This window comes from Amphiprion ocellaris, chromosome 20 (genome assembly GCF_022539595.1).
Source record: "Amphiprion ocellaris isolate individual 3 ecotype Okinawa chromosome 20, ASM2253959v1, whole genome shotgun sequence".
Lineage (NCBI taxonomy): Eukaryota > Metazoa > Chordata > Actinopteri > Pomacentridae > Amphiprion > Amphiprion ocellaris.
The window spans coordinates 7,835,989-7,852,489 of record NC_072785.1 but is presented as its reverse complement, the minus strand read 5'-3'; the positions used below and the strand labels follow the sequence as shown (position 1 = coordinate 7,852,489).

General features: G+C 38.8%; 1 protein-coding gene across 5 annotated transcripts in view; it reads right to left on the bottom strand.

Moving 5' to 3' along the window:
* Positions 1-16,501, bottom strand: part of sptb (spectrin, beta, erythrocytic) — a 78,615-nt gene that overhangs the window by 45,322 nt on the left and 16,792 nt on the right. For all 5 annotated transcript variants that reach the window (XM_023271990.3, XM_035948818.2, XM_023271981.3 and 2 more), the window contains 2 exons: positions 730-881; positions 425-598 (listed from right to left, as the gene is read on the bottom strand). In XM_023271990.3, the coding sequence (XP_023127758.2) occupies positions 425-598; positions 730-881 (326 nt within the window). The remainder of the gene's footprint in view (positions 1-424; positions 599-729; positions 882-16,501) is intronic.

The window sequence follows — 16,501 nt, the reverse complement described above, 5'->3', positions numbered from 1 at the left end:
TAGCTTACTTCTGCCTCATCATTTCTTTTGGTAATGTGTGCACAAACATGGGACTTTTCATGACGGATTGACTTTTTTTTCATATTTTAACTCACCTATTGTCAGAAATTATTTGTTCTAGTTGTTGGATGTTGCAGATTCAAAATAAATGGCACAATAAGAAATAAGAGTGAAAATTTCAGGCTTTTATCCTTAAGAGTTCCTGAGATATTGTCATTTAAACATAACCTCAATTTTAATGTGTGAAAAAATGTGTTGAAAGCAGATCAACAGGCAATCTGTAAAAAAAAATGTTATCTCAGAATGTATTTGATATATGAATCTAAAATTCCAGAGACATTAATTTTAAGTATGTATAGTTTATAATACCAAACTTCCAAGCCAATCCAAAGGGTTTCCAGAGTAGCTGAGGTCCTTAGTTTACCTGGAAACGCAGGATGATGGTCCAAATGAGTCCGAGGATGAGACGATGGTTGCCGTCGACGATATCGTGGGAGCCCATGTTCTCCAGATGGACCCTCTGTTCTTTGAGGAACTGCAGCGCCTTGTCCACATTCTCCAAACAGTGGATTCGCATCCGGCCTTTAGTGGGTTTTGGCTGCAGAGGAGAGAAGCAAAAAGCAATGGAAGGAGAACATTTGGAAGAAGAGAAAGATCACAAGAGGCTTTGGAATAACGCAAAGAATATCAAAAGGGAGGATAACAAAAATGTAAGGCAAATCTTCTCACCAGTCGCTCCCCAGACAGCACCTCCAGCAGTTTAATGAGCATCCGTCCATCCCGCAGGTCCAAGTACAGGTCAGAGATGCGACAGCCGACCCGGGACAGGATGGAGTTGACCCATTTAGTGAAGGTCTTCTTCTGAACCGCCTCGCGCTCATCTGATGGGAGCACAAAGCGAAGAACGAACATGAGCTCCATGTATAAGGCAACATCCTCACAGCTACAGAGCAGCAGCGCCGAGCGGGGATGGTAGGGATTCGCTGCAGTGCACAAGGGCACTTCAGACGGGAGGATGCCCGCGAGGCAGAAGGGAGAAGTTGGCAGGAGTTACAGTATCTCAGCGTTTGTCTGAAGAAATCTGCTCCAGAGACACAGAAATCTTACTGGTTATATGAATCCTCAGTGCAGAGTTAAGCTTCGTACTGTATACCGCCAGCCATATACTGCTGCTGCAGGGAAAGCATGCTCAGTTAGCTATATTAACTGCAGTCTGTGGCTCGCATCCAATGTTTCTTTGGCTTGACTTTTTTGAAATATTATTTCCTTTCGACTCCCAAACCCTCTCTACTGGAGCAACATGCCCATACTGATGCTCAGGATTGGCTGTAAAATAATATAAAATGCAACAGTTCTAGTGTAAATCTGACATCCAGTGTCACAAACGGACACACACGCCAGGGAAAACTTTACTGTTACTATTTACACTGTAAAAAAAAAGCAAACAAAAAAACTCCTTTTTTAAAAACTTGAATTGTAACTGTAAATTACTGTTCTTGAATAGTTTTATCCTGTTTTGTTAAACTACAATAATGACTAATAAAATTCCAAAATATGTACTAATTTGTGAAGCCTAAAGAAACTGGTCCAAACTGTCAATAATGTCCGCATTAAAAAAAAAGAAGAAAAAAATGTATATTTTTACTAATACTATTTTGTTCATTTACTTGTTTCCCCAGAAAAAAAAATCATATAACATGCTGACTATAATAAAATAAAAAGCATCAAAAAATGGCTTAATTGTGAATTGTTCTTACAATGTTTGACCATGAAATTACACTATATTTGATATTATGATTATTATTATTACTAATAAAATTAAAATAATAGCAATTATTTTATTGTTGTTATTATTATTATTATTATTATTATTATTATTATTATTATTAATAATAATAATAATAATAATAATAATAATAATAATAATAATTATTATTATTATTATTATTATTATTATTATTATTATTATAATTATAACAATAATAATACGTATTATTATTATTATATTTATATTCTAATTACATAATTTACATATGGCCATAAATATATGCTGTTTTACTGTATTTAATTAGCGAAACAAATCTAACTACATTACAGGTTTTTCACTTTGTTTACGGTTTCTAAATATTACAGTGCTCCTGTAACACTGAGCCAGAGTTTCACGTTTGTTTGTAAGGAATTTTTTTTACGACATACACTATATTGCCAAAAGTATTCGCTCACCTGCCTTGACTGGCATAAGTGACATCCCATTCCTAATCCATAGGGTTCAATATGACGTCAGTCCACCCTTTGCAGCTAGAACAGCTTCAACTCTTCTGGGAAGGCTGTCCACAAGGTTTAGGAGTGTGTTTATGGGAATTTTTGACCATTTTTCCAGAAGCACATTTGTGAGGTCACACACTGATGTTGGACAAGAAGGCCTGGCTCTCAGTCTCCACTCTAATTCATCCGAAAGGTGTTCTATCGGGTTGAGGTCAGGACTCTGTGCAGGCCAGTCAAGTTCATCCACACCAGACTCTGTCATCCATGTCTTTATGGACCTTGCTTTGTGCACTGGTGCACAGTCATGTTGGAAGAGGAAGGACCAGCTCCAAACTGTTCCCACAAAGTTGGGAGCATGGAATTGTCCAAAATGTCTTGGTATGCTGAAGCATTCAGAGTTCCTTTCACTGGAACTAAGGGGCCAAGTCCAGCTCCTGAAAAACAACCCCACACCATAATCCCCCCTCCACCAAACTTTACACTTGGCACAATGCAGTCCAACAAGTATGGTTCTCCTGGCAACCACCAAACCCAGACTGGTCCATCAGATTGCCAGATGGAGAAGCGTGATTCGTCACTCCAGAGAACGTGTCTCCACTGCTCTAGAGTTCAGTGGCGGCGTGCTTTACACCACTGCATCCCACGCTTTGCATTGCACTTGGTGATGTATGGCTTGGATGCAGCTGCTCGGCCATGGAAACCCATTCCATGAAGCTCTCTGCTGAAGCACTGTTCTTGAGCTAATCTGAAGGCCACATGAAGTTTGAAGGTCTGTAGCGACTGACTCTGCAGAAAGCTGACAACCTCTTGGCACTATGCTCCTCAGCATCCACTGACCCCGCTCCGTCAGTTTATGTGGCCTACCACTTGGTGGCTGAGTTGCTGTCGTTCCCACACACTTCCACTTTCTTATAATACAGCTGACAGTTGACTGTGGAATATTTAGGAGCGAGGAAATGTCACGACTGGATTTGTTGCACAGGTGGCATCCTATCACAGTTCCACGCTGGAATTCACTGAGCTCCTGAGAGCGACCCATTCTTTCACAAATGTTTGTAAAAGCAGTCTGCATGCCTAGGTGCTTGATTTTATACACCTGTGGCCATGGAAGTGATTGGAACACCTGATTCTGATTATTTGGATGGGTGAGCGAATACTTTTGGCAATATAGTGTACGTCTACTCATACTCCTCACAAAGTAGCTGAAAAGTAATAATAAAGTCATGCTCATAAAAAGGAAGTTAAACATGAACAATCTCTCTGTCTAATTAAGCACAATTGTTACTGAATTAATGCTGAAATTCTTTGACGGCAGGTTTGCATTAAAACTCATGGAGGACGGGGCAGAGAGTATGAGCATCCCTCTCTGAGAGGCTTTTGGGAGGATGAGCACTGCCCACATGGTGACACATCTTGCCGGTCTCACGCTCACACTTGAAATCACATCACCAACGCATGGAAGATCTGCATCCCACTCAGCTGCAAAAATAAAACCAAATTTGATGGGACCATATGGCAGCAGGACCCAATGTACTACACTGTGTTTATTACTCCGCCAGGGAACGGCAGAGTTGCGTGTCAAAAAGCGTACATGAATCTGTGAAATGGATTTGGATGACATTTTCAGCGGTCAGAAATGACACAAGGAAAACCTCATTAAATTTTCAGTGTCGTCCAAAATGTCACAAAAACATCATGGTTAAGTATGTGGTTCAAAATGTGGAAAAAACATCATGATTGAGTATGTCATCCAAAATGTCACTAAAACATGATAGTTTAGTATGTCGTCCAAAATGTGGAAAAAACGTCATAGTTTAGCATGTTGTCCAAAATGTGACAAAAACGCCATAGTTTAGTATGTTGTCCAAAATGTGACAAAAACACCATAGTTTAGTATGTTGTCCAAAATGTGGAAAAAAGGTCATAGTTTAGTATGTCGTCCAAAATGTCAGTAAAATGTGATAGTTACTCCGCCAAGGAACGCGGCAGAGTTATGTGATGATCAGCATATGTTTGTCTTTGAATCCGCCTGTCTGTCAGTGTGCAACATTACTGAAACACAACAGATTTGGATGAAATTTTCAGGGGAAGTCAGAAATGACACAAAGACCACCTCATTCGCATTCGCAGTGATGCGGCTAATAGTCTGGATCCAGGGCTTTGGTAAGGATTTCCCATTGGGAGATATATATCCGTCCGCATTGCATCGCTGTAACCATGGCGAGAACACTGTGTCAGTTACCTGCTGACGATCACATGATTGCGATCACAAATTGATTGTGATTTATCAGTTGGAAATCATACAAGGAAGAAATGATTAAACTGTAGAGTGTTTCTGAGTCCCATCAATTCCTGCCGCCCGCTACATATTTAGGTCATGCAATGTAGCAAACCCCAGCCAATGGTGAAGCTCCTGGTGTTTCACAAAGCCTTTATTTACGTTCAGCCGTCAGTCTTATTTTGAATACAAACTGACCTTTCTGTCCTTCACTCCTTTCTTCAGGAAACACTAAGAGCTTGTCCCCATCCCAGCTAGGTGCTTCAAAGTTTAGACACATCCTTTGCTAGACAGCAACAGTGTGGAACTGTTTTCTTTCATCTTTACGTGAATTTTCGGCAGTGTCTTCATCATGTCAAGAAACCGCTTCTTAGATAAACACTTCCTGTCCTGCTGGAATGGTGACAAAATAATAGCCCATAACATTAAAAATACGCCTTCAAAATAAAGGCACTGAGGAAACAGTTATTTTAACACTAGCAAAACAAAGGCTTGCCAAAAGTGATGCACTGATCAACAGACCTTTATAAGAGCAATTTACATGCAATTCAGTATCCATACATAACATGCATTTGCATAACACATGCCTGTGCTCAGCGCAAGTTAATTTTTTATTCAAGATTTCATTCGTCGGAAATGATACGGCAACTGAGCAGCCTTGGTGGAGTACTGCGCTCTCTGAGTGCTTTTCTAGTTTTGTTTGTGGATACTCTTGACATGAATGGAGATGGGGGTGGTGTGAGTGGGTGCACCAACAGAACTAGGGTTTGTGTATCTGCATTGAGTAAGCAAACAAAATGCCCAAAGTGAACCTGAATTACATAAAGTTTCATTTATTACATGCACAGTTAAATACAGATTCTTATTTGTTATATAAAAAGTAGAAGCAGCCGTTTGAGGCAGATTATGAAACTGATACTTTAGAGTTCATCTGCTGACTGAAAATGCACATTTACAGTCAGTTTACAGTCAAATTTGTTAATGGTGCTTTCTGGTGGAAAAATAGTGATGCTGCTTTAAAATAATCCCAGACTATCTATCTATTCTATCATTTCTGTTCTGCAATTTCTTTGTTAATTATCACATACATATAAATTACAAAATACCTGCAATAAGCGGGCAGCAGTTTAGCTCTAGAAAAAGATTCTGAGATAATAATATCTCAAAAAGGGGAAACCCAAAACATAGTGTCACCCTAGACTCAGAACGTGATTTCCGAACATTCATTGAAGGCTTCAGTCCACCATATCAATCATCAGTTGTGGAAAATTAATATCAGTGTGTTGACAAGCCTGTTCGTTTGAACATCTGAACCCCCAAAACCTGCCAGTGGGTTTGAAAACCATGACAGCTTAAAAAAATAATACCCAAAATTCCACAGTTTATCAGTCTGAAAGTGTCAAAACAGACAGAATTGGGAGAGTTACAATCTTCTGTTGGACCTTGAATGTATCATGTGTGACCTTGTGATAATGTTGGCAAAATTAACCAAGCCTAACTAAGCCTATAATTGGGATATTTCATCAAAATCACTAAAGTCGAAGTCTCATTTTTACACAACACAAAAATGATTTTGATTATGTGAAGAACAAAAAATTCTTCGCTCCTTGGTGCAACCACAAAGCCAGTAGTGACTCAACAAAAATTCTACGACTTTTCAGCTGAACTGCAGGATGTGTACACAGACCAGATAGAAGATAAATATGTCAACAAATTAAAAATGTAGGCAGTGAAACATTTACAGCATTTACAGCCACCATTTTTCCACGTGTTTATGCCATTATAACTTTGACGTACTGCACAGACGACTTTCTGGAGTTCTCTCTGATACCAGCTATTGTTGTATTGTTTTCATTGATACAAGACTTTGTATCGAAGTGGCAAATGAGTCCACTGTAAATAAAAACATGACAGGAGGGAACAAAAAGCTCAGAAACTGCTTGTTGTGCTGAGGGTCGATATATAAATTACTGAAGATTTGGCACACTAGTCAAAATAACTACCACAACATCATGAAGAATTATTCCTGATATCACTACCCATGATAATGTGCCAAACAGAATAAGTTTAAAAAAAAAAAAAAAAATCACAGACATAAATAACTCTGTGTTAAGGTTCCAACCAAATCCACATCGTAATATTCCCACCAGTAAATACTGACATAAAGCAGAAACAATTAATGCTTACTCTCTTATCCATCAACTAATCCATTAACTGACTAAGCAGCTAATTAGAAAAAATTAGATCTTTTAAACATGTACACAGGGTCATCCATGTTTTTATTTTCTTCCCTCTAGATTTCTGTAATACACTCAACATACGTATTAATCAGATTTCCCTTCCTTGACTTCAGGTGCCTCAAAAGTTGAATTGGTTCAAGAAAACCAGATCATATTATTCCAATAGTACTGTGTTTTACTGTTTCAAAATGGGAACATTCCTGTTGAGTTTCAAGTCCTTACATGACCAAGCTCCTGAATATTTTAGGGATCTTTGAACCCCACATGAGCCCAGACAAATCTTAAAATCAGCGACAAAGAGCTATCGTGCTTTTATAGTCCAGGCCTTTAAACTCTGGAATGACTCACCTGCTGAGATTAGATTTTCAAAAACGACCACTGTTTTAAAATCTCTTCTTAGAACATTCTTTTTTCCAAGATTAACATTTAATTTCTACATGAATTTTAATTGATTCCATTCATATTTCATAGCTTCATTAATATAATCCTTAAAGCTTATTATTGTTATGAATACGGGCCAAATTTAAGTGATGTTCAGTGGATGAACTGCATTCAAACCTAAGAAAATAATGTGCGTAAAACTAAAGCTTCAAGATTAGATCCCGCCAAGAATCACAGCAGAAATTAGTTCACATAATTTAACAAAGAATCCACAAAACAATCTATAACTTCACAAAAACAGGAACTTCTAACTTTCTATTGATATATTCCTTGCAGCACATTAGAAAGAAGCTCTCAGACTAGGTGAGATCATTTAGAACAATCTGGTTCAGTTTTTTTTTTTTTTTTTTTTTTTTTGCTACAGTGACATCAGTGCAGAAACACTAATTTATTCACACACACACACAGCTTCTTAAAGTTTATCAGGTCAGCGCTGAGACATCCTCACTGCTTGGTTTTCCCAGCTCGCACCACATGACTTCCCCCTTACGTCTGCCTGCTGCAGGTTTGCCCTGTTTATTCCTGAACCCAAATATGACTGCAAACTCTGGAGTGCAAAGGACTGCATCCTTAATGACTCGTGTAATAAATGATTCAGACCCTGAGGCTGTGCAGAACAAGCACGGAGCAGCTAAAGGAGGAGGAACAACAGAGAGAATAAGTTAAAGACGTCGGGTTAAAGGTGAAGGAGGAGAAAGTAAAACAAAATGAGACACGGGAGGAGACAGAGAGTCTGGAACAAACCAGGCAAAAGCAAAAGAAGGCAACACAGATCAGAGAGGAAGCCGTGGAGAAGAGTTCAGAGACCAACCAGAAAAACAGGACAAGACAGATTATAACAGCATCTCCTGCTGCAAAAAAAACAAAACAAAAAAACCCAGTAAGCATCTACACAGCTCCAACTCAGATCTTAGCAGCAGAAATCAGAGGCTATTGTATGTAAAACACATGGCGCAGCAGGGTACAGTAAATAAATCATGCTACATTCTGCTCCCCTCAGCAGAACAACAGCACACAGCATTCGGCTACATCCACACGGATAACCACAGCATGAAAAAGTAATGGCAATTAAAACATGCAAATAACTCAGAGGCCCATTAGTGGCGCCGGTTCGGTCACATCATCACCTGACAGCGGGAGAAGCAAAGGAGAGAAAAAATAAAAACAGTGACAAACCCTTTCTGAACTATTTGGGGTGCAGCCTTCGGAGGGTTTTACAGCGGAGGCAGTAAGGGGACAATTAAAGTACATCACGGCACACGGTTGTGCCGGATCATTTCACATCATGAAACCTTGAGGAGCGCATGCACACGGACGCTCGTGGCCATTTAGGCAGCATGGAGCGACGGGGAAAAAGAGAGTAGGAGGGAGTGCGAGGGAGGGAAGTTGTTGTCTGCATGAATCCCACTGAGCTGTCTCCAGATGAGTAGTTCAGCAAGCTGGAAGTGACAACACTTCTGTGTTTGCTCGCTGCCGAACAAAGACTTCATCCCTCCTTTGAAGCTCAGAATTCCAGAAAATCAATATAATATCAATATTATTAGTGATATAAGGTTGGGATTTTATGGTTGTAGCATCAAAATAGTCTTTTACAGGTATTTAAAGTGTGTCCCAAAGCAAAAATTTCCACATCATAGCTTCTTATACTGACAGTGTGCACCAAATTATATGAACAGCTCACGAGACAGTGACACTTTATGGTGGCAGGAAAAACAAAAAAGCACAGCATGATGTTCTGTGAAGACAGATTTGCCCCATAATATGCATATCTATCTATTATATCAACATATTTGCTTTAAAGTTGCTCTTCGGGGGTCAATTTAGGTCCTCAGTTACATATTCAGTATCTATTTTCCATGAAATTGATCCTTTCCTGCCTTAAAATGGTTCAGTGCAACTCTACATTACTGCATTCCAGATCTATGAAGTCGCTACCTCTCTCTTCACTCACTCGCTGCAGCTCAAGCACACCAGAAAATTCATGTCAGCGTGTTGACAGGATTGTGTTTTCAACCCTCTGAACACCATATATCAGAGCAGGAAACTGTCCAAACAGAGAGAATTTTCACCTTTCTGACAGTCATTGAACTAATCATGTGGGACCTTCAGTAACGTTTGAGAATTGACCAATCGAAGACTAAAAAATTTATCAACAGCACTTAATTGTATGTCTTATTTTAAAAAATGGTCAAAAAATACAGAACTTTCAATAAGAAGATTCTGTTAAAAACAAAAAAAAATCTCTGTTCTTCTACATGTAAATTTGATCAAAATCCCTGAAAATGAATTATATTGTAAAATTTGTTTCTAGGAATACTGGATCATTATTATCAAATTTTCTTTGATTTCCACATATTTTTTCGAGTCTGTTGCTTTAAAAACATCACAATAAATCAAGGCAAATGCAACTACAAGCAAGAGTCTGTTTTGGCATGTCTCCTATGTTGTTTATAAGCATAAATACTGTTAGATTTTTGATTAAACCACTGAAAAGCTTGTCTGGGCATGTTAAAATATGAACCAACAGAAGGAAAAACAAGAATCATGAAGTTTTGTGTGACTACAACAATACCAGACAAAGTACGACTGAAGCAGCAAAGAGCCCTATGCTTCAGTTCAGCTTTTCATTTGGTACGTGATGATCGGTGTATGTTTGTCCTTCTGTGAGTCCGACTGTGTGCAACATCGCAACATCACTCAAAAACACAAAAACAGTTTTGGATGAAATTTTCAGGGAAGGTCAGAAATGACACAAGGACCACCTTGTTAGTTTTTGGCAGTGATGCAGCTTATAGTCTGGATCCATGGATTTGTTAAAGATTTCCCATTGTGAGATAGCTGCATGACGTCACTGTAACTATGACAACAGTGAATGCTACATCAGCTGCCTGCTGACGATCACATGATTGCGATCCTACAACAAATTGACCGGGACTTATCCAGCGGAAATGGTACAAGGAGCAAAGGAGGGAAGACCTGTATTCACATCCAGGTCTTAAATGATTTTGGTAGATTATTATGCATCAGTAAGTCTGGTGATTAATAACACATATTTTGTTATAGAGCGTGTGTGTGTGAATGTGCGTATTTATACAAAATGATGCCAATAAATAGATTGATCAATGATATACTATGATAAAAACTGTATTTCTGACAGATTTTCAAAGCTTACAGATATTATACACTGATAAAAACACATTCATTCAACATCTCTACACCTCAGCAACTATACAAGATATCTTTCATTTAACCAATTTTTCCTAAACATGTTTTTTTTCTCTCTTAATATCACAGCTATCATTAAGCTGTTGTTTACAAGTATTATCAGCTCTTCATATCATGGGATATATCATAGTTTCAACAGCAAAAGGGCATCAGTTTAATGTTTATGACAAAATTACAGAGAACTGGAACTGGAACTCCAAACAAACACTATGCAATATAAGAAAAAACAAGCATCTTTTGAAAATACAATATTTTTCATAGTTAAAATACGTTAGCCTGTTAACCTATAGAACCAACACTTTCTCTGCTAATGGTCTCTAATTTATATATTCATATATTTACATGAATAAACTTGAATTTAACAAGTTAAATTAAACTGGAATTATTCTTTTAGACCTCATGTGTTTATAATCAGACTTCATCTGATTCGTCAACTCTATCTATCTTGGTATTTTCTCTACTTAAACCTGTTTACAAATGACCACAATAATAATTACATCATTTCAATACATCAAATAAATTTTTTTGTGCCAATTTATTATTTTTTTTATTTTTTTGCCTATGACTTTCTTGGAATAACAGTGCTGCCTTTAAGAAAAAGGAAAAAGGAAGAACAGTGTCATTAATGCCACTGCCCCACTTCTTGTCCATAATCAAAAAGGTAAACTGTTATTCTGATGGCTCTCTACTGTTTGTTCTTCTTTTTTCTTTTTTTTTGAGCCATCTTATAGAAAACATGCTTTGTAGTTTTTTCTTCTGGATTTCCTAATTGCATCCCAACGTTCTTTAATCCAGAGATGATGTCGGGATGCTGCCCACGACGAACACTTCTACTTTGAAGGCTCTTTGTTCATTCTTCGTCTTCTTCTTTTTTTGTTTTTTGCTTGAGCCGTGTTCGTCTGTTTTTCTTGCTTACATCCAGACGCTGGTGGTTTGTCCGGATGCATCTCAGTGGTGCTGTTCTGGGGGATAGACTCGTATGATGAAGTCTCCAGCTGGTTCAGTGTGTCCAGTTTCGGTTCAGTTTGCAGCTGCTTCCTCGCTTTCTTCAGCTGTCTGTGGGGTCTTCGTCTACGTCTTCTCTCCGTGTGATACAGGGCTTCATGTTTATTGAGGAGATCGCTTTGCTCCTCAGTCCAGGGCTGCATTTGCTCCAGCTCCTGGTTTGGAGAGTCTACATGTTCCATCAGGTGGACAGTATCGGGTTGAACGCTGTGATCCTCAGCAGGAGAGCTCTGAACGTGGAGTTCATGTTTGAGCTCTTCTATCTCCTGCTGGAAGGACCTCTCTGTCTCTGCAGCAGCTTTTGTCATGAGCATGATTGTGTTGCTCATACGATGCTGCTCAGCCAGCAGACTTTTAATCAGTTCGGTCTGCTCAAAGACACTCTGCTGCAGTGACCACATTTCCTTCTGTGGTTGTTGCTGCTCTTGCTCTCTGAGCAGAGTCTCCTGAGCTTTTTGGAGTTCTTCGTACTTTTTTTGCAGCTTGTTGAACTTCCTCTTAAGCCGCTTTTCATTGGCAACCATCCGCCCTCTTAAATTCTGCTCGGCTTGGAGTTGCTGAGTCGTAGCACTCAGCTCATTTTCTAGATCCATCATTTGTTCTCTGTTGCCTGTGTGCAGATCTTTCTCCCGATAGTACATATCCTTCCAGTCGATAATGGACTTCTTGGATTTTTCAAGCTCTGTGGTCAAATATTTAATTTGTCCCCACAGAGTTTTATTTTCCTCTTCTTCAGATCTGAGGTCGGCAGACAGTTCCTGGATCTCTGCATCCTGACTGGCTGTGTTTGCAGACAGTTCCTGGATCTTTGCATCCTGACTGGCAGCATTTTGAGACATCTGCTGCATCTGGGCCTCTAGGTTGGTGGTGTTTGTGGTGAGCTGCTGAATCGTGGTCTGCTGGACCATATTGGTTTCAAACAGCTCCTTGTTGTGTGTCTCAAGAGACACATTGTCTTCTTGAGCCCTTTGCAGTTCTGCCTTCAGTTGTTCGACCTGTTCCAGCAGAGCTTTATTCTCTGCTCTGCCGAACAGGTCCCAGTAAGAAGGATTCAGAGCGGCTAAAGTGTTTCTTAAAATCAGGCTGGTCATATTGTCTTTCGCTGTCGTACGTACGGTGGTTGTTGGATGCTTTGAAATAAGCGATTCCTCACTGGTTCCTTGCTAGTTGCACGTGTGATGTCTGAACAGAGATGAACAGAACTGAGCAAGTTGTCCATTTATAAACCTTTCAGACCAGCTGATGTCACAGTGATGTCACCATTCATCAAAGGTTGTGATGTCACAAAGCAAAATTCTGGATTGTAGGTCTGGAGTTCTGCTGATGTTTACATTCGATTTACAGTTCTCTCTGCCTCAGTGAGAAATTCAAAAGAAAACAACAGCTGGCTGTTAAGTTGACACAGAAGCATGAAGGAAAGATTTAGCACAAAGAAGCAATGTCCATAAATGCCTACACATAATAAAACTGTGTAAATGGAATACTAAAAAGTTAAATAGATCTGTGTGTATGTGTTTGTGCAGCATCTGTGATATTCAGATGTAAATACTTGGAAATAAAACCTGAATTATTGATCTTGTGTTTCAAATTCATTGTCTGATGTCAAACCCAAATATTTTCAGTCTACAGCAAAAATAAAGGCTGCACTGTTCCAATACTTTGGAAGGGGAATGTATGGATGCTAGCTAACTGTCAAGTGTGGTCATGTGCCATGAGGATGGGTAATATGACATGTTACAGGATTATGAAATCACATTTGGAAGTAGATATTTAGAGTTCAGTGATGCATCATTTTTAGTTTATTCACACCACATGTGGTATTATAAACTAACTGATCCATTACAGACGTGGTGTAATAGTCTAGCATGTTTTATTGCTATTATATTTATACAAAATCCCTCACTATCATACAGTAGCTATGCTGTTTTAATATAGAATCAGAATCAGGTTTATTGGCCAAGTATGTGAACACACACAGGGAATTTCAATTTGATGAATAAATCACATGCATTTAAACAAAGGCAACCTGTTATGGAAGGAAAATGAGTGTTAAACTATTATGTACAACTACAGATATGTGTAAAAGTGCATGTTTAAAGTGAGCCAGCTTTAGTGCAAAATTACAAAATTAAAGTTAAGCAGAGTTTTAGTGCAAAACAAGAGAAGCACTCAGAGAGCAGTACTCCGCCAAGGCTGCTCAGTTGTATGATTTCTGACGGATAAGTCCTGATAAGTCCAGTCTGTTTTTGAGTAATGTTACTAACAGATAAACAGATGCCGTCTTGGCCAGTGTTTTTCTTGTTTTCAATTGAATTTGTTATTTCTACTTTGATAAGTTGCAATGTTTTACTTACATATCTCTAAAGCTGATGTACAGCACAAAACAGAAATTCTCATCTAAACACCAAAGTTATTGAAAAGCTGCATTTGTTTACTGATTCACTGTTGGATTTTAATTATTATAATAGCAGAACTGGAGTTGAAAGAAAGACTGCAACATTCATAAATAAAAAACCAGCTGTAATAATTTGCGAGATGGTCCGAGCATGACTTTTGTTCTCAGTGCTGCAACAGAAGCAGCCTTTGTCACACTTTCTCGCTTCATGAAATAAATATTTTGTGTAAGTGCAGTAGTCGTACTGTATGTCCAACTTTATTCGCTTTCCTCTCCACTGACTGGACTGCAGCAGCGTCTCGTCACTTCGTTTCCAACTTCCTGCCACTTTTTTCTTCCTGTATATCAGTACAAGCCTTACTAAACATTCCTCTGTTTCACATGCTTTTACTTAGTAATCTCTCATCCACTCTTTGACTCCAGTGAAAGCCCCATGACTTATTCATGCTGATGGATTTTCCCTGTATACAGCCTGATCCGTCTTTTCCCATAGTCAGCTCTTACTGGACGGGGCCCAGTGCTCCCACAGCTCCTGGTTTACATGCCTGAGTCATGGCACTGCCACCACTACCTGTCCTGCAGCCATGATACCACGTCTGATTAACAGGCCTGTCCGCGAGTTTCAGATGAAACGTTTCCTCTGCTGGCTTTGTTTACATGCTTCCTCCAGACATGTTCTCCGTGCAAGATGAATTACCCAGCCCTTGGATTGATGAACTCTATTTCTGCAACTGCTGAATCTTAGATTAATGAAGATTTGATGTTTGCAAGGTTTCTCAATGCTAAACAGAACAAAATGGAGCAGCATTTTGATAAGCATTAAGAAGAAGGGGCAAAAGAACTGCAAAACTTAGTTTACAGAAGATATAGTCACCATAATCTGAGGGTCAAAATAGTGTTGAGATTATATTAAATGCAGTAAATGAGAGAAGATTAAGTGGCCAAAAACCTGTAGGGGAAGTTGTACAGACATAGCTAAAGACAGCGTGTTTAAAAGGCATAATATCTTCTTTAAAATTTCATAAAAATCACCAAACCAGCCCCATTTATCAGAGCCAGAAACTGTTGAAGCAATACTTTCCAACAGTCCTTGAACTACTTATCTGTGACCAGTAGGAAACTTAACCCAGCCTAACCCTAAAACTTGGTATGTTTCATCAAAATCACTTTATTGTAAATATCTCATTTAAAAATTTTTCTGTTAAATAAACACTTTGCACTAATCAGATTCTGTAAAAACACAAAAATTCTGTGCTCCTTAATGTAACCATGAAGCTATTAGTGACTCAGCCGTGACCAACAGCGAAAAAAATTCAGGGACTTTTTAGCTGAACTAGACTGAATTGCAGGATGTGTATAAAAAAAAAGAAGAGAGGAAGCAAGTATGTAAGCAAATTTAAAATGTAAGAAGTAAAATATTTATAATATGTAGAGTCAACATTGCTCTCCTTATCATTGGCAACAAGTTCGGGCTCTTGAAAAATGCTGTCAATGCAGATCCCATGTTTTTTTCAAATTCTATAAAATAAATAATCAAAGAAATTCAACTTTTGTTTTTCTCTTTTGTTATCATTTGTAGCATTAAAACTGTGTCACGCTGCACACATGATCTATTTCACTCCTCCCTACTTCTAGTCACGGCTGTTTTTATAGAGGTGCAGGAGTTTATATTGCAGTGAGTCCACAGTGAATAAAAATGAGACAAAAGCAAAAAAAAAGAAGAAAAAAACACACTCAGAAACTCCCAGAGGGTTAAAGGTCAATGTGTCACAAAATGGAGAGGGGAAAAAAAATCAATTTTCTACTTCCAGGAGAGCAAAAATACTCAACAATGAGCATGCCAAGTTTGAAAGGAGACATCCAAAAATGGATGAATGGTCAAAATCAATGAACACAAAACACAAATCGTTTCTGTCTCTCCCTCTATTTACTGTATTACTTATGTTTTTTCTATTATTATTGTTGTTCTGTCCAAATTCATTCGATTGCAGTCTGGACCTGATCTCCCTGACAGTTGGTAAATAAAAAGTAAGTAAAACGTCACGAGATGCAGCCGGCGGATCGATACTCTTGGCCTCATCTCAAGACGCTTCTCGAGGGCGATTTGGGCAGGCTTCAAAAGTTTACTGCTCCACATATCAGTTTGCCTCTGCAGTCTCCCAAATCAGTCAATACTTGAAATCTAGCAGAGGCAAGGAAAAAAAAAAAAGAAGCATTTCCCTCTCTGTTCCTGCATCGTCTCCTCCATTTTCTTCCACTCACTAATGCACTCCTGTCATCAGGGAGTTGGATAGCATACTGCAAGCTAACAAAAATCCACAGTGACGGCAGACCTCTCTCTTAAAACCTTAATAACGCAGCCAGTGAGACGTTAACCCGTCAGAGGAATTGATTATTTTTTTACACCGCCAACACAGTCATTCTGGGGCAAAAGGAGGTTAGGAGGAAAAACACGCTAATGCTTTGTTTTTTTTGGAGCTTTTCGTGAGGACTAAGGACCATGTGGAGAATAAAAGAATAAACGACAGGCTGAAGTGATAAAAAGAAAGAGGTACATAAGGATGCGGCTTGCAATGAATGGCTTTGGATGGAAAAAAAACATCACAGCCTTTTTAGGAGTTTCTCTATGAATTATTCAAGGCCAAGTCAGTG